At 40.2% G+C, this 19204-nt stretch overlaps 2 protein-coding genes across 4 annotated transcripts in view; one reads left to right on the top strand and one right to left on the bottom strand.

Moving 5' to 3' along the window:
• Positions 1-19204, bottom strand: part of CMSS1 (cms1 ribosomal small subunit homolog) — a 392023-nt gene that overhangs the window by 244703 nt on the left and 128116 nt on the right. The gene's annotated exons all lie outside the window — the stretch shown is intronic.
• Positions 1-19204, top strand: part of LOC309806623 (filamin A-interacting protein 1-like) — a 32525-nt gene that overhangs the window by 5122 nt on the left and 8199 nt on the right. The window contains exons 2-3 of one of the 2 annotated variants that reach the window (XM_082625505.1): positions 17077-17320; positions 18062-18235. In XM_082625505.1, the coding sequence (XP_082481631.1) occupies positions 17078-17320; positions 18062-18235 (417 nt within the window). In that variant the 5' untranslated portion in view covers position 17077. Of the gene's footprint in view, positions 1-16705; positions 17321-18061; positions 18236-19204 lie in introns of those variants that run through there. The other variant, XM_082625506.1, reaches the window with a different exon arrangement.

The raw sequence follows: 19204 nt of genomic DNA on the forward strand, positions 1-19204 counted from the left end.
TTCCTAGGGGTTCCAGGTTCACAGGTTGAGAACCACTACTACAAAGTATATATTACATAAGGGACCAACGCCATAATCTCAAGAACTTTATCTTTCCGATGGTTATCACTAGAAATACAGCTATTAACCATCTTCATGCACACATTCACAAAAGAAATACAGAATTTCACAGTGAGGTGCTAAGTACAGGAAATGAAAACAGCCAAGAATGAGTCACTCACTGTGGGTTCCCAAGTGTGTATGGCACTTCTGAGCCCAAGGGGTTCTTCTGTTGGCTCTGTGACAGAGGTTTAGCAAAGGAGGTAGGGACTGAGAACCCTGACAGGGGGTTTCTTTTCTAAAAAGTAGAGGGTGAAGTTGCCTTCTTTTTCCTTATAAAGCCTTCCTGTGTCAACAGGCTACCCGCCTCCAACCCCCCAGCAAAAACAGGGGCGGCCCCTAAATGCCAAAAGAATAATTGTCTGGGCTTTGCATGCTGAAACTGACTTGGCAAGCTTTCCATCTTGCAAAGAACACAAAGAGCTTAGTTTAGTCTGTGTGTAAATGCTTTACAATCATTACCAAAATATCCAAAGCAACATGCTCAAGGGGATGTAATGATTCTTTGTCTCTCCCCCAACCCCCCTTAATTGTAAGCTCTGACATCCATTTATTTACTTATAGTTCCTAGCAGAAGCCACCTTCCTTGGTCAACACGTACTCTTGGCTGCCATAGGTGCTTTCGAACAAATGGTATATATGGAACCACACATAGTGGGTAGAACCCCCAAGCTCAATCTATCCCAGTCCCGTGTACTCTGGAGTGTCCAGATCTATTCGATAGGACTGGGAAGGGGTCTGCCCTAATTAAAGAGCACTGGAAATGCACACCTTCGTAAAGATTAATGGGGCTAGGGGCTTGGGAAAGGGCTTGGTGGACCCTTCTTAGAGGACACAAGGAGAGCCCTGATACCAGTTAGAAGAACCCTGATAATTGGTTTGACCCAAACTCATAGGATCTAGCCCGGGCCACACTATCTAGGCCAAGTGTTCACCCTGCTGCATGTGGTTTTCTAGATACTTTTGGATGCTCCTTGATGCTTTCTGACTTAAGCAGACCTCCTGCTGTATAACTCCCTTGCTACCACCCAGAATGAACTGAATAATGGAGAACAGTGAAGGAGCATGAACTTGATTCACACTGTGCCCTAATCTGAGATTTGACCAAGCCTAGGTATTTTTTCTTACTCCCTGGTGTTCTCTATGTTCTCTTCTCTCACTACTTCATGATGCAGGTCTTTGGCGAAAGGGCTCTGGCCTTCTTTGATTTTGCCAGTGTAGTCAAAGCTATACCATGATTGCTGTGGAGCGTTCTCTCCCACCTTTAAACAAATCATTATTTCGAATGAGAAAGAACTCAGGCAGTAGGACAGAAGCTTGCCAAGACTGGGTGGGTTCTAAAGGCAGCTGGAGTTCCTGCTCTGCCATGGTGTTCTGTGGCTTGGGGCAGACTGACTTTACATCTTTCAATTTAACTTTCCAATAAAGCATAGGTTAGTAGTAGTATTTGCCTGATATATTATTTTCAGTATCAAAGGGAACAGTATATTTAAAATGCTTTAGTAGAGCACCTGAACAGGAAGACAGTAAATTTCATGTTGCTGTGGTGTTAGAGAAGATTTTTAAAGTCCTGCTTGGTGAAAGAGGCACACCAGTAAGAGCTTGGGTGAGCCTAGCCCTTTGAATCAGCAGCCTTCGTCCTCTAGTTCAGAACAGTTATGGCCCGTTTGGACCGAGAAGCCAGTCACTTCATGTTAAGTCCCTCCAAATTGGCAGGATCATAGTTCCCTATCACCTCTCTGCTAAATAACAGGCACCGGTTCCTGGTCAAATTCCAATTTCTTCAGCTTGCCAATCTCCATCTTGGCAAGGAACAAAATAACACACACTCTGAAAATACAAGTTTAGCACTGACTAAAAGAACTCCCCTTGCCTTCAGTGATGTAAGGCTGAGCAATATATTTCTCCTCATGATGCTAATAGACAAAAATCCATTATTTATTTTCCTATCTCACTTGATGTCCCAAGAGGTAAGGTATGTTTGATGAACGAAGAGATAAAATTGTATCATTATGTCTCCACCAAGATAAGTTACGTGTTCCTGTCATATGTCAGGCACTGGGCACGGCATTTTATACATATGATCTCAAATCCTCCCAACAACCCTGCAAAGACACTGCAGGGTTGCAAAGACACTGAGTCCCGAAGAAGTGAAGTAACTTGCCCCAAATTGGACAGTGTGTAAGGATGGAGATAGGACTGTAACTTGGCTGGCCAGCTCCAGAGCCTGCACTCTTTCCCCTGCCATATACCATGCTGTCTCCTACTTTTGTGCTTACATTGGGATTCTAGAAAACAACCAGAAACTTCAGGACACCAAAGATTTGACATATAACTAAAGTAGATGGAATATTAAAAACAAAACAAAAGCTCTAAGTTAGAAATCCATTTGTGTCATTTTGTCAAAAGTTTTCCCTGACACATTTTGGAAATGTCTTCAAAATCTACGCAAAGTTCACACACAAAAACCAATCTCATTATTTTAAGGTCACAATTAGTTCTTTGACCAAAAACAGTATTAGCTGACCCAAATCCTGACTTGATTCACTACCTTTAGTTCCAAGGAACTTTTCCCTGTTGTCAGAAGTCAAATTCACCTTCAATGAACCACATTTTGCCATGGCTGAGGGATATTCCAAAAAAAGAAAATTCCAAAAGTAGAGTGCCAAAACTGTTCTGAGCAGTGGCAATGTTGTTAAAATGAAGTTACAGCAGCTCTCTGCCCCTTGAAATCATTTTCTCTCTTGGCTCTTTTAAAATAAATTTATTTATTTAATGTATTTATTTTTGGCTGCGTTGGGTCTTCGTCGCTGCACGCGGGCTTTCTCTAGTTGTGGAGAGCAGGGGCTACTCTTCGTTGTGGTGCACGGGCTTCTCATTGTGGTGGCTTCTCTTGTTGCAGAGCACAGACTCTAGGCACACGGGCTCAATAGTTGTGGCTTGTGGGCTCTAGAGTGCAGGCTCAGTAGTTTTGGTGCACAGGCTTAGTTGATCTGTGGCATGTGGGATCTTCCGGGACCAGGGCTCAAACCCCTGTCCCCTGCATTGGCAGGCGGATCCTTAACCACTGCGCCACCAGGGAAGCCCCTCTCTCTTGGCTCTTGAGACACAGCTCAGTTTTCTGCTTTTCTGTCTCTGCCGGACACCCAAAGATGAGTGTCTTCTGTCTCTTTTCTCTACCTCACTCCTTTTGCACTTTTTGTCCCCCCTTTAAAGAGAACACCTTCTTAAAATGTTTACGTATCCAACACTATGTCTCTGGTGCTTTCTATTTAAATCTTTTATCATGAATATTTCCAAATATACAGAAAGTAAAAAGAATATAACAAAGACCATGTACTCACCCACCTTTCAACAACCCTTGGGCTTCCCTGGTGGCGCAGTGGTTGAGAATCTGCCTGCTAATGCAGGGGACACGGGTTCGAGCCCTGGTCTGGGAAGATCCCACATGCCGCGGAGCAACTAGGCCCGTGAGCCACAATTACTGAGCCTGCGCATTTGGAGCCTGTGCACCGCAACAAGAGAGGCTGCGATAGTGAGAGGCCCGCGCACCGCGATGAAGAGTGGCCCCCGCTTGCCACAACTAGAGAAAGCCCTTGCACAGAAACGAAGACCCAACACAGCCATAAATAAATAAAAATAAAAAGAGTTCCAATTTCAACGGTCAGATACTCTTAAAAAAAAACAAACAAAAAAAACAACCCTTAATAATTTGCCATACTTATTTCTCCTCTACCCTCTGCCTTCATTTTTTCTGAAATATTTAAAAGTAAAGCCCAGGACATCATGTCATTTCACACTAAGATACTTCATTGTGTATCTAGAAAAATAAAAAGGAAAGGACATTCTCTCATGTAAATACAATGTCACTGACACATTAACAAAATTAACATAACTTTTTATTATCGTCTAATACATAGCATGCACGTTCAAATTTCGCTGGTGGTCTTCTCCTTTACTTCAGCCATAAGGAATAACTCGACATTTGCCACATGCTGTTTTTCATCCACCTTCAACCTGTACATATGAGCCAGATACTCTTATCCTCCATGGCCCAACTTACCTCTGAGGTGCTTTCACTAAGTCCCTTTGGCACAGTTAGACATTTCCTCTCAAATGCTCCCAAAACACTTTGTACATTGGACATTATTTATAGTATTTATTGGTATTTTGTATTTAGTCTTGAACCTATATTTCTACCACACTAAACTGTGAATTCCTCAATGTCTCAGTTTTATTCATCTGTAAAATAAGGAGAATAATACCAACTCTATGTGTCCGAACTTTTAAAAAAAAGATATAAAGAAAGAATAGAAAGCATAAATCATATTATCAGGCAGATAATTGGAGCTTTACAAAAGCTAGTTTCCTTCTTTTCCCCTAGTAAGTGTAAATGTATCAGACTAGACTCAAATACCTGGGAGGCCAAGAGGGAATTGTTCCCCAGTACAGGAAGATAGATTGAATAAGGGAAGATGTGGGAAAGGAGAAGTAAAATGGCTGCAAGGTCAAGTACTGCCCTGGGACTTTACCAGTTGCAACATTTTTTCTGTAACACACAATCTCTCTATTCCAGGCACAGGTCCTTAGATAAAAGAAGAGAAAGGAAAGCTGTCATTTGGAATTTAGAGATGGTAACTCTTGATCTCTGAATCTCCTGTTCACCTCTGAGCTCTTTATTATGCTAGGTTGGTCTAGCCAAGAGGAGGCCTGAAGGCACTCAGGGTGACGACTTAGTCAATTAATGGGTGAAGAAGAGGTTGAGAAAGCCAACAAAAATTTGTGGGAGACTTCAGGTTCTCTAAAGATGCATTTTTCAAAAAATTAATTAATTAATTAGTTTATTTTTGGCTGTGTTGGGTCTTCGCTGCTGTGTGCAGGCTTTCTCTAGTTGCAGCAAGCAGGGGCTACTCTTCATTGTGGTGCGTGGGCTTCTCATTGCGGTGGCTTCTCTTGTTGTGGAGCACAGGTTTAGTTGCTCCGTGGCATGTGGGATCTTCCCGGACCAGGGCTCGAGCCCGTGTCCCCTGCCTTGGCAGGCGGATTCTTAACCACTCTAAAGATACATCTTTATCTTTTAAGATTCACATCTTTCTAGGGCTGGAAGAAGTAGGGGTTGGCCCAGGAACATGTAGTGTTGCTATGGAAACAGCAACAGAGCTGTAGGCAAGAGATGTGGGTTCTGGTGTTGGCTCTGGGCATGACCACGGGCACGTCAGTTAACTTCAACAGGCCTCAGTGGCAGAATAAGCGGATTGGACGAAACTGGTTCCAAGAGCCAAAGAGACAAAAATTCAAAGAGAATAGAAAGGTTAAGTTGACTGGCTCAATATCACCGTGCTTGTAAGAAAAAACAGAGAGCAGAGTTGGAAGAAATATGAAAAGTGATGTAGTTTGAAAACTGTTAAAAGAATCATATGATTTTCAAGAGCTCTGTTCTAGTGCTGGGACTGTGGCATTTTAAAATGCATTTAAAGCTAACTTGGACTATATGAAAATAATTTTCTTCTTTGGTTTTATTCCACAAAGATCTGGAAAACATTCCCAGCCCTGTGTCAACCTTAAATGAGAAAAGAATCTTTAAAGAGCCACTGATTTGTAATGGAAAACTCAGATAAATCAACTATTTATACTCTGAGATTTTTATATTTCTTTTTGTCCTTTCTTCAGAACACACAGCTAAGAAAATCCATGATGTAAGTCTGTACTATTAGACCCCATTGGCAGGCTGTTTATTCTGTATCTACAGCCTAGCAGCTTCTCTGACTACAGCACTTCATGGACAAACAACCAAAGAACACATTCAAGCTTAAAAAAAGTGCAAGTGTTGATTAATCTAGCATGAGCCTGGAGAGAAAGGGGTGTCAGAACGCCTAAGTTTTCATTTCTGGTCCAAGGTTTATTAGTCAAAGTTATTTAAGCTTTCTGAAGCTCGAATTCCTCCTCTTGAAAAACAGGGCGAATAATTACCTATTTACTGATATAACAATCAATGTACACATGAAAGGTATTATAAGCACTTACCTGATAAGCGAAACTGGAAATAAGTCTTCATTAAATGCCTACTATCAAATGTCTTGATCTATACTTAACATTCCAACTGAGATCCAATATCAGAAGACTTACTGAGCTCTTCCTTAAGTATATACTCTTACCATTTCACTGCTTTAGTTGTGTGTGTGTGTGTTTTTTTTTTTCCCGCAGTACGCGGGGCCTCTCACTGTCGTGGCCTCTCCCGCTGTGGAGCACAGGCTCCGGACGCGCAGGCTCAGCGGCCATGGCTCACGGGCCTAGCCACTGCGCGGCATGTGGGATCTTCCCAGACCGGGGCACGAACCTGTGTCCCCTGCATCGGCAGGCGGACTCCCAACCACTGCGCCACCAGGGAAGCCCTTTAGTTGTGTTTAATATCTGGGAAATCACGCCCAACTCCATGCATTTCTTTAAGGAACACCCAGCCTAATGAAGAGTAGGTCTAAAGGGGTATAATCAAAATGTATGCATGAGATGGTGTGTTGGGTGAGGGAGACTAGACCACATAGTATGAAGAGTGGTGGTTAAAGAAACTGAGTATTACATCTGGAAAAAAGAATAGAGCCCTTCCCACTGAAGGACCACTGTGTGACAAGAGAAGTAGTCTTGCTTGACTTAGCTCTGGAGGCAGAGGAAGGATAAATAAATAAAGATCCTGGGAGCTGGATTTCAGCTCATAAGGAAGCACTTTCAGACACTGAGAGCTGTATAACAATGGAGTAGATGGGCATAGAAAATACTTAGTGCCCGGTACTGCGGGGGATACATGAGATGACTACACTGCCTTCTGAACCTCATACTTGATTTGAAAGAAACCTTGACTTTCTATTAGGACTCAGAATTCTTAAGAATATGGGCCTGAATCACAGATCCCCAAGTTCTGTTCCCCTCTCTGAAGCCCTATCCATGCCCTCCCTACAAGTAAAAACACCAGTAAGGGTATGTTTCAATGATTTTTACTGAAAATGGAAGAAAAAGATAAAGGGTGCCATTGCTAAATTAGGTTATCTGGTTTTTAATGTGTCTTTTTTTAGCCATCAGGTAGCTTTACTGCAGCTGGCTGAATTTAGTGTCTTCAAATGTGGGTGACTAGGGCAATAAAAGGAAATGAACTTTTTATTTTTTCATTTTAAGAGAAACCAAATAAAATACTCAACAGGATTTTTTTCCCTAATGTGGCCATGCAAGCACAACATGGCTGATTTGCAACTGAGCACTATTAACATCTATTTATAGCCAGTATTTTCATAGACGAATCACATTTACCATGAGACAGTTAATATTAAGGGCTCAACCAGCTCTGCTGAGCACCCATATAACCTTACTACATCTCTTTCCATTCCCCTTCCAGGGAACTAAGTTATAGCTTTATGGTTCCATGCAGAGAGAGGGGGAAGTCCAAGTGGAAATGTAAAGCTAGCCGGCAGCCTGCTCTCTAAATTCAGCAAGTGTGGGATGTTAAGCACGTTCAGACTTAAGGCACTGAATCACTTCCAAGTTTGTCCCTTGGTGAAGAGCATCCTACAGTTAGCACAGACTCACTCTGCATTATGCAGCCATCTTGCCATCAAAACAATTCATCCCTCAAACTTCCTACCAAATAAGTTTAAATGAGACCACTTTATAAAATGTCACATACATAAAAACAAAACTAATGACTGTTCAAGGTGCTGTCAAATAAAAAGGAGGAGTGCAGTGGATGTTCACCTCATTTTATGCACGTGAGAGTGTACCTGGGGAGGTGGGGGTGAGAGAGAGCAACAAGTCAGGATATATATGATAAAAGTTTTCAAAATTCAGTGACATTAACAAGAATTTTCTAGTTAGTCTTGGGGATCCAGTGTCCCTTCTCCACGCACATGTGTGTGCACGCACGTGTGCATGCGTGTGCGCACGTGCACACACACACACACACACACACACTGAACTTTGTGTAGGTACCAGCACTGCCCTGATTTTGATATTAATTTCCCTGTCTTTGATGTCTCCTACGAGAGTCTCCACACTTAACTTACCTTTACCAAGCCCTTTCCTACAATCTTTACTACAGGCTAAAAGTCTTTAAGATTAAATAATATACACAAAGCACTTAAAACAGTGCCGGGCATGTAGTAGGAGGTCCATACACATTGGCTACTTCTGTACACTCCAGCTACTTCTATGAGATTCTCAGTACCATTTTTCTGAATTTCTAGCCAGTGGTTCACAGATGAATCATTTTTACCATGAGGCAGTTCCTACTTACAGCCAGTCAGCTCTGTTGAGGACTGCATGATTCAGTCTTTCAAATGAATCCCTGATGAGGTACAACTCTGTTGAACACTGAGGAGACAGACATGAACAACAGGGGCCCTAAGCTCACAGAGCATGAACAATAAACCCATTACTAGGTACCATCATCTCCATTTTACATTTGAAGGCTCACAGAGGTAGAGTAGGTTGTCCAAGACCACAGAGCTAACATATTGGAGCAGCAATTAAAGTCCAGATCCATCTGATCCCACAATCTCATAGTCTTTCTGTTATGCTATACCTCCTGCCTACCCCCAAGATGCCAGCAAAGTGGCTGAGAAAAGCCACTTTGTGGCTTTTAAAGTTTAAGAATAACAATGCATTCAGTTAAGTTTCTGCACATAGATAATGCATGAAAACAAAACATCTTTACTGAATGGACTAATTGCTGAAAGGGCCAGGGAGTTGTGACTTCATATTATTCAGATTTTTGTGTAATTCTGGGTAGCCAGAATTAACTGTACCCATATCAACAAAAGGGACATTAGTCCAGATACAAAAATAATCTTGCACATATTGGCTAATATGATAACTGACATAGTAGGTACTTCATAAATGTTTGTTGAATAACTTAATGTTGAACCAGGATTTTTTCCTTTACTATGTATGCCTTCTTATAAAACCCTAGGTAGATACAGCATAGTGATTTGCTGGACTCTGGAACCAGACTGTCCAAGTTAGGACCTGGCTCTGCCACTTTCTAGCAGTACAACCTTTGGCAAGTTACTTAACAGCTAAAAGCCTCAGTTTCCTCTTTTGCAAAATGGAGATAAACAACAGTTTTTAAGAAGACTAAATGAGCTAATCAAAAGAAAGCATTTAGAACAGACTTGTATTTGGTAAGTACTGAATTTAATGTAAGCTACCATTATTATTACTTTCTTCTTTAAATTGGAGTAGTTTTGATTGGTTACCTCAACATCATAGTAAATGATCAAGACCAAAACCAATTTCTTTCACTGAACCTTTTTGAAGTTCTTTTATACAAGCAAAATATCCTCTTTCCACCATTCAAACATGAAAATAAACAGGTACACAGAGACTAAATTATGTTTAGCACTCAATTATATAGAATAAACAGTTTTTGTTATCTAAAGATTAATAAAGAATGGTTAAGAAAATTCAATTTTTATAGTAAAGAGTTGGCTAGGGGCATGTATATTGGGGGGAGGTGGTAGATAGAATAGGCCTCAATTGACATTTGGTCATTTTCTGTAACTAAATTAAATAAATAATTGTAAATTCTCTACTAGTCCTTCTTCTTCATGAACATATCCTTACCAAGATACACCACGATTTTAACCAGCTTAAGCCAAAGAAAAACTGACCGAGGTCACCACATAGGAAAATAAAGTAGAATCCGCTTCGCAGGGCCAACTACACTGTATTTGTATCCATAGATACAAGACAACAGACAAGCAGAGAATTCTAAAGCGGGAAGTCCCGGGACCTCAGAGATAATCTAGTCTCAGGCGTAAATCCTGCAGTCAGGGGGACCCACTGGGGAGTAAGGAACAAGGTAGAGGTCAAGGCAAAGAACCCCCGGTCCTTTTTTCATCCTGAATGACCTCATGGGGCCAACCTAGACTAATATCCTCATTTTACAAGTGATAACCAGAGCTTTGCTAATTAAAAGCAGAGTTGAGATCAGAAGCCATGTTTCCTGATTCCCAGTCTATCGCTCTCTTACAGTCCTCAAGGCTGCCATTCTATGGCTCTGAGAGTTACAGATAATCAATGCATTAGGCTGTGTTAAAATTGACAACTAAGCAGGTTTTCTCCTTGCAAAACCATCAGGCATTATGTCACTACCGACACTTTATGAAAAGAGTAAGGCATCATTATCTGGTATAAGCAAAAGCAACTTTCCATTCTGTTTCTTTTTTTTCTTTGTAACCTGAAAATCCCAAACCACTGTTGCCATTACAAAATTTTTCTTTTCCTCAGTATGCAAGGCCAAGCACAGATGCATTCATTAAAAATTTGCCAAGAGAAACAATGAAGTCACTGATAATACAAAGCATGAAAGTATCATGAAATTCATGTCTGTGTTTTCTTCCACTCGATACTTAATTACTTCTCATTACTGATCATTTTGTGGTTGTTGGCAGAAGGGCAAGGAAACTCCACCATTGTAAACATGACGAGACACACACTCCTCAGTAGACCAGAAGTCTGCACACGATGGGTCTGTTCACAAACCCAGTGTGAGAGCCAGCAAGAATGTTGATGCTATTTTCCCTAGCCCTCAAAGAACACTGGTGGTTTCAGAAAAACTCTAATCAATTTAAAAAGAATAAACATGGTATAAAAATGTTTCAGGTCATTCCTTTTTTATCGCTTATAAATATCATCATTGGCAAATGATCTGTGCTCTCCTGGCAGATTTCACTCAACTCACTTTAAGAATGAGGTGAGAGGGAATATAGCGAATATTTTATAATAACTATAAATGGACTATAACCTTTAAAAATTATGAATCACTATATTGTACACCTGTAACATATAATATTGTACATCAACTTTAACTCAATTAAAAAAAAAAAAAGAATGAGGTGAGGGAAGATAGAACATATACAGAGAACCATTCAGTTTTCTGTAGCAGTTCAGGGTTGCCTTAAACTCAAAGAGCACTACTTATGAGCAATGCTTAGCAAGCTACCCTGCTAAATAGAAACTTACATTATCTTGGAATTCTGGAAGGCATACCTTGGATAAGATTAGCGGTGGTAGAGGAATCTTTATTGATTAGTAGCAGAATACAAGTTGATTCTTATCAGTAGGCTATTGTTCCACATATGAATATGTGGGTAAGAGGAAAGCACAGGAATGCATCACAGAAATCATAAAAATAACCTTACGCTTCCAGGAAACTAAAAGAAGTAAAGAACCAAATATATTTCACCCCTCTTTTAAACTAGATTTTTATTTGATTTTCACGGAAGTCTGAATCTGTGTGACAGACCTAGAGTTTTTCAAAGATGGCTGCAGTTAACTAACTCTTCCCCATCCTCTGCAATGTGACTCTGCAGCTCCTTCCATTAAGAAGCAAATCTATTTCCCCACTTCCTGAATTTGGGCTAGCCTTGTGCCGTTCTTTCACCAATAAAAATAAGGGCTTGGAGTCTCACACTCTTGAGATGCTGACCTGAGACCGCCATAAGGCGAAGCCTGGTCTAGCCTACCAGAGGTTGAAAGCCCATGTGGAGCAGAGATGAGATGATCCAGCTGAGATCTAGCCCAACAAGCTGACAGTCAGATATGGGAGTGAGCCCATCTTAGACCATTCACACCCAGCTGAGCTGCAAGATGACTGAAAATGCAGAGTGGCCCATACAATTTTGAGCCACTGTTATTTAGCAATGTTATCTAGGTTGTGGGATAGGCCACAAAATAGAAAGAGCAAACCATTCACTCTGTTGAACAGCCATTAGGTATGAAGCATCAGGTCAGAAACCCCATGAGACATATGAATGGAGACTATTAATATTTGGTGGAAGACATGGATGGCCCTGCCCTTCATGTGAGAACATATCTGTAAATAAAGTGGTATGTAATATTTATTTGTTTTAAACATATCTGGTCTACATTAACAACCTTCCATTACGCCTATAGGCCAGAGCAATGATCTTTCTGAGGTGTTTAAGACAATCCAATGGGGTGGGAGAAAAATAATTAGATATCTTATTTTTTAATTAATATTTTCCTTTTTGCATATGTTTTCATAAGGTATATAGCATATATTAATATGCTAGTATAGGAATATTATTTATAAACACATAAATACACACATAATGGGTTTTCCACAGTCATAAATCTTATATATCCTCAACCTTCTATCCCTACATAAAAATGTACTCCTTCTATGTCTTTGCTTTTCTCAAATAAATAAATCCTTCCTTGGCTACGTAGGGGATAGTCAGTGACAACTACTGCCACAGACTACTGTTCATCTGTACTGTAATTATTGATAAGTAATCTCTTCAGCAAGGCTATAAGCATTTTTCACACATGGTGTCTGTATCCATTTCAGACAGGGTGTCTACAGCCATCTGTCTTTGGCAGTACAGTGTAATAGCATGACACATGATTTTTAAGAGCACAGGTTCTGGAGCCAGGTTGCCTGGATTCACATCCCAGTTCTGCCTATTATTAGCTGTGTAACCTTCATCTGTGCTTCCATTTCTTTGCTGTAGATGGAGATAATAATATTCCCTACCTCATAGGGTTGTTATAAGAATTGAATGAGTTAATAAATGTAAAATGCTTAGAAGAATGCCTGGCATGTAGTAACTGCTCAGCAAGTATTAGCTGTCATCATCATTACCACCACCATCACCACCATCACTGTCTATCTCCAGCGTCTAATAGAGTAAATAAATGTGTGATGGAGGGAAGTAAGAAAGAACATGAGTTGTAGAGAAAACACATTATGTGGCTTGTTAAAAGTTTGAAAGTGAATGTTTTATTTCTCCAGATGGACACTGTAACTTCAAGGCAGGGTGTCCCACTAGTATCACTTGATAGTTGGTTTGTTACTGACAAATAAAATATGTAAATAATAAACACATAAGGCAATAAACACCTTCAAGTTCTGCTTTTACATCCTGATTGTTATGATGAGGCTATTGAAAATTCTCAGTTGAAAATTATTGCTGGGATTATTTCCTTAAGCATTGTCTTTTAACTGTGATCTCTCCTCTGGTGAAAATCAAAAGTCACAGGTCCATATGTAGTCCATATGTAGCATTAGGTTTCTATGGATTTCCTATAAGATGCAGACCCACAAACCCATGTCTTTTAAATATACTATTGATAATCTATGCTAAAAGAAAGGCAGAGTGGCAAGAATCATTATACATCCTAGGAGAAAGGGGGCCACAGAGATCACCTCCTCACCCCCCCTCACTTCACAATTCAGGGCACTGCCCTCAGAGAGCATCAGTGTCTTAACTAATCCCACAGCTGATTTGTGACAGAATTCTTTTTACATGACTTCTGTCTAGTTCAGTGCACTTTTCATGATCCCAGATTTACGAACTATTTCCATAAACCTTACATTTGAAAATGTATCACTTGGGCTTCCCTGGTGGCGCAGTGGTTGAGAGTGCGCCTGCCGATGCAGGGGACACGGGTTCGTGCCTCGGTCCGGGAAGATCCCACATGCCGCGGAGCGGCTGGGCCCGTGAGCCATGGCCGCTGAGCCTGCGCGTCCGGAGCCTGTGCTCCACAACGGGAGAGGCCACAACGGTGAGAGGCCCGCATACCGCAAAAAAAAAAAAAGAAAATGTATCACTTGTATTAGGGAAGTAAGGAAGCCACACCATAAATAACCAATTTAGTGCATGACACACAGTGGGCCTTCAATAAATGCTTGTTGAAGGATGGGTGGAGAGATGAATGGAGGCTTAGCTGGTTGGCTGTGAAGTCCTCAAGGTTCCTAAACCGTTCTACACTCAGGTTTCTCAAGTGGTGCCAGCAAGCTGGGAGTGGTAAGAGTCACTTCTTAAACAGAGTACCCAAGAAAGACACAAAGCCATTCTTTCAATCTTCTTTTCTTTCTCCCTTTATTCACGGCTCACAACTCATTAGATGAAAGAGGTAATCAGATAAACTTGCTTCAATTCTTGAAATTTTTTTCTAACTATAAAGGTAATAGAGAAACACCATAAAATTGGGGGAATAAAAATAAAGTTAATAATAAAAGCTAATGTTTATTGAGTGACAATTTTGTATGAGGTATGTTGCAAACATTTGACATGTGTTGACTCAGTTAATCCTCACACCAACTTTAAGTTATAAATATACTACTACTATCATCCTCATTTTACAGATGAGAAAGGCACAGAGGTATTAAGTAACTTGTCCAGAGTTTTATAGCCAATAAGTAATGGAGTAGAGATTTGAACTCAGGCAGAGTGGTTCCAGAGTCCATGGTCTTAGCCATTCTTTTATACTGCCACTGTTCAAATTCTGCTTTCCAATGCAAATTATAAAGAAAAGAACTGATTTAAAAATTGATAAACTTGACTAAATTAAAATGTAAAACTTCTATACCACAAAAGACATAAAGTGAAAATGTAAGCTACAGACCAGAAAAGATAACATCAAAACGTATAATCAACAAAACAGTAATTTATAGAGTATGTAATGAATTCCTACAAATTCATAAGAAAAAGACAAATAATACAAAAGAAAAATGGGCAAAGACTATGAACAAGCAATTTATGAAGAAATTCAAAGGGGCTCTAAACACATAAAAGGATGCCTGCTCTCATTAGTTATAGAATGCAAATTAAAAAGTCAGATACCATTTCACCTACCATATTGGTAAAAATTATAAATTCCCTAATAGCAAGCATTGATGAAGATACAGAGCAATGAGAACTCTTACACTCTGCTATAAATTGGTACTCCATTTAGGAGAGCCAAAATCCCATTCCTATACTGTAAAGAATACTACCTGAATAAATGGATGTTCACAGGAAAAAAAAAATGCACAAGAATGTTCACAGCTGCATTTTTTCTAATACTAAAAAGAGTAAACTATTTAAACATCCATCAACAGTAAAATGGATAAGTAAATGGTGGCCTATTCATATAATGCAATACTATATAGCAGTTAAATACGTAAAATAAGTAAAATGGAGCAAGAAAGAATCTCCAAAATATAGGATGAAAAAACATTTTCAGAATGATACATTCAATATGCTGTATTTACATTAGGTTTGAAAATCTGCAAAGCAATACTATATATTGCTCAGCAATATATATACATGCATTAAAAGTATAAAGTAAAGTATAAAACATGCGTGGGATGGGCCTCCCTGGTGGCGCAGTGGTTGAGAGTCCGCCTGCCGATGCAGGGGATACGGGTTCGTGCCCCGGTCTGGGAGGATCCCATATGCCGCGGAGCGGCTGGGCCCGTGAGCCATGGCCGCTGGGCCTGCGCGTCCGGAGCCTGTGCTCCGCAACGGGGGAGGCCACAACAGTGAGAGGCCCGCATACCGCAAAAAAAACATGCGTGGGAATAATAAACACCAAATTCAAGATGGTTACTTCTGGGGAAGGGCGGGTATAGAGTGGGTTAAGGAAGAGGTACATAGGGGCTTCTACTATATCTATAATATCAATATTTTACTTAAAAAACTGTTTTCTAATGTATATAGTACATTAGGATTTTACAAATCTGTGTGCTAGCATGTAGTGATTCATTATATTTCCATATTTTTCTGTATGATTGACCTTTCCAGATTTTTTTTTTTTGGCCACGCTGTGTGCGGCATGTGGGATCCTAGTTCCCAGACCAGGGATTGAATGCGTGCCCCCTGCAGTAGAAGCGCAGAGTCCCAAGCGCTGGACCATCAGGGAATTCCCTCCAGAATTTTAAAGAAATATTATTACAAATGAAAAGCAAGGTACCAATAATGATGAAAGGGACTTCCCTGGTGGTCCAGTGGTAAAGAATCCACCTTCCAATTCAGGGGACACGGGTTCCATCCCTGGTCGGGGAACTAAGATCCAACATACCACAGGGCAACTAAGCCCGAGTGCTGCCACTACAGAGCCCACGTGCCTTGGAGCCTGGGCGCCACAACTAGAGAGAAGCCCATACCACAACGAAGAGTCCACACCACAACCAAGAGCCTGTGCCGCAATGAAAGATCCCCATATGCCACAACTAAGACCTGACGCAGCCAAAAAAATATAAAAAATAAATAAATAAAATAAATAAATATAAAAAAATAATGATGAAAGTTTCATGATTTGTAGGAATGAGTATAATTAACAATCTGCTTGAACATCACTGAAGCAGACTATAAGTTCACTTGATGTTTTCTCTTTCCATTACAAACCTCAAAGGTGGAAAAAATTATCTTGCTATTGTAAATTAATTTGGATAATTATATAATCAGATGTGGAACTAATATGTCCCTCAAATATTAATTTATTTTATATTGTTTTCATAATGGTTCAATACTATAGGCACTAGTGTTCTTATTTTGTAGATAAGGGTCCTAAATATAAATCCTTGACTTATCTGAGGTCAGGTCTGGAATTTTAGCAGAATGTCAAGGATACAGCCAGGGACCAAGCCTTCATTCCTTTAATATTAGAATTTACTGTCATAACAAAATAACCCAAAGTATTTTGTAATTCTGATGCCTCTCTCTTAAAGCACCAAAGGCTAAGAAATTTAAAAACTCTTTTTAAACTTCCACAAGGAAACACTATAATGTGAATCTGAAGAAAGTTAGAACAATTAGCAAATTTACCATTTTACAATTACGTTAAGTACGTCTTATGTAAGCACTTAGGCCTAGGTTGGAGGTATGACCCAGGTCCCTGAGGTGGAATGTTTGGCGGATGAAGTTCAAATACACAGTCTGTTTACCCATGGACATAAGTGGCCTTAATCAAAGCAGAACACATTTTTTAAAATGTTGATTTTAAAAACAGAAGTGTAAATAAGACTGTGATTTATGAATCTGCTAATGCCCTTCTCTGCTGTAGACTTCAGAAAGATCGAGTCTTTGGCTGTGGTAAATATAACGAGAGTGCAGACTTGTCAAAGCAGTAATAGGAGCTCTTATTAAAACTCTACTTCCACTAAGAGTTACAAATTGTCTTCCTTCTTTCCAGCCCTTAAAGAATGCGTTCCAGAAGCAGTGACACGGAGGCCTCAGCCCAAAAGCAATTTCCAAGACATAGTGAAGACTACAGTTTCCAAGGTCCTGAGGACATGAAGCAGAGACAGCAAGACAAAGACCCCACCAGTGAGTCGGATGCAATCCTTCCATATCCTAAGTCACACAGTGGTAATGGCCACCAAGGAGAAGACCTCTCAAGAGACGACTTATTATTTCTTCTCAGCATTCTGGAGGGAGAACTGCAGGTCAGCTGGGTTAGAATTATCCCCCTCATGCTTCAAGGGGAAGGCTGCTTATGAATTTTGTGTGGTGGCTGCCACAGAAATAGATATTTGTGCTTCATACTTGTATATACATGAAAGCAAAGTACACATTCACAGAATTCTCTTCTGGCAGCATGAAGAGCAATTAATCACATCTAAAAGGGCTGTTGTTATGACATGCGATTGGCATGCACATTGTGAAAGGTCACATCCTCTGCCCATGCTGCTCACAAGCTTCAGTGCACAGGCACGTATGGGTAACAATAACAGCAGATGACTTCTGGACTGGTTTAAATAACAATAGGTGCTTTTGTACCTCACATAAACTGGCTCCTAGACTTGCCCTGGCATTACTAACCTATACAAAAAACTAAAACAGCTGCTACACATATAGGAGAATCTTATTTCCTATCCCTGAAAATGAAAATGCCAGTCCATTGAGGCATATCATGTTATCTGCTTGTCAAACACCATAAAAAATGTAGAGTCTCCCCATGTTGTATAGTGATCACTTTTAAAAACATTATTAATGTGTAACTAGACTGGAAGAAGGATGACGTAAAGGGACATAGTTTTGCTACCTTTTCTAAAAGGTGCTATAACCAAATATGATTTGTTTATATTTGAAGGAGAAGAGAAAAAATACTCAACTACACAAGAAATCACTTGCAGAGACTGCTGGTAGATAAAGTGGGCTTTCTGAAATGCTTTTTGTTCCTGCAGGCCCGAGATGAAGTCATAGGCATTTTAAAGGCTGATAAAATGGACTTGGCTTTGCTGGAAGCTCAGTATGGGTTTGTCACTCCAAAAAAGGTGCTAGAAGCTCTCCAGCGAGATGCTTTTCAAGCAAAATCTGCCCCTTGGCAGGAGGACATCTATGAGAAACCAATGAATGAGGTATGTATCACATCAGGGGTGTGCACCGAGTAAGCTCACCAGCCAGTAAAGCACTAGGCCTGGCAGGTGAGCAGGACATGTAACTCCTTTTTCGATTATTTATAGTTGTATGTTTAAAATCTACCCCAGGTAGATAAATACTACATGTTCTACAGGAAAGAAAAGGAGAATAAATCATGTATGGGATGTTCCCACTGGGTTTGTTTCTTGACATCAGACTAAAACCTAACAAATGCAAGAGAAGTCCTCTCTTTTTCTCTCTCCCCCTCTTCCTCTCTTGTATAAACACATAGACACATAGACACACACAGATACACACAGAGAGACACACACACTCAGACCCAGACCCAGACACACACACACACACACACACACACACAGAGGAATCTGCACTTCTTTTGGAGATCTGAAGGCAATAATAAAAAACAGATAAAGTTTAACCATAGAAGTTAATTTCTTTGAAAACACTGAAGTATTATGTCATAGAAATTCTGAGCATGAATGGAAATGATCTGAAGAATTATCCAGGAAACAGAGTTTTAGAAAGCATACATTTTAGATGAACACATACCCTCTTTTTCCTTCAAAAGTTTAATGACAGTAAAGACTTTTCTCCCACCAAGTATGCCCAGCAATGACAATAGCAAAGATGAACAGTCTCAACACGGCCACCACTGCACAAAGATACAGCACTGCTTGCTCTTTTACTTGCTGACATTCCTGAAACTCCTTGGCATCCTTATTTTGTTCTTCTATTTTCTTCTGAGACCTCAATGGAAAGTTTCATAACTTTTCATTTTTATAAAAAGTAAACAACTAGGAGCATAAGTTAAGGCTAGAGAGAGTGAAAGCAAATTTTGGGCAAATTTCCCCTACATACGCTCTGGCAACCTACCTCAGGACTGACCTCTAATGTCCTTGCTATTCTTGTCTTGGGTGTCTCATGACAGAAGCCTACCATCTTGCCAA

The sequence above is a fragment of the Mesoplodon mirus genome (genome assembly GCF_964341445.2).
Source record: "Mesoplodon mirus genome assembly, chromosome: 6".
NCBI lineage: Eukaryota > Metazoa > Chordata > Mammalia > Artiodactyla > Ziphiidae > Mesoplodon > Mesoplodon mirus.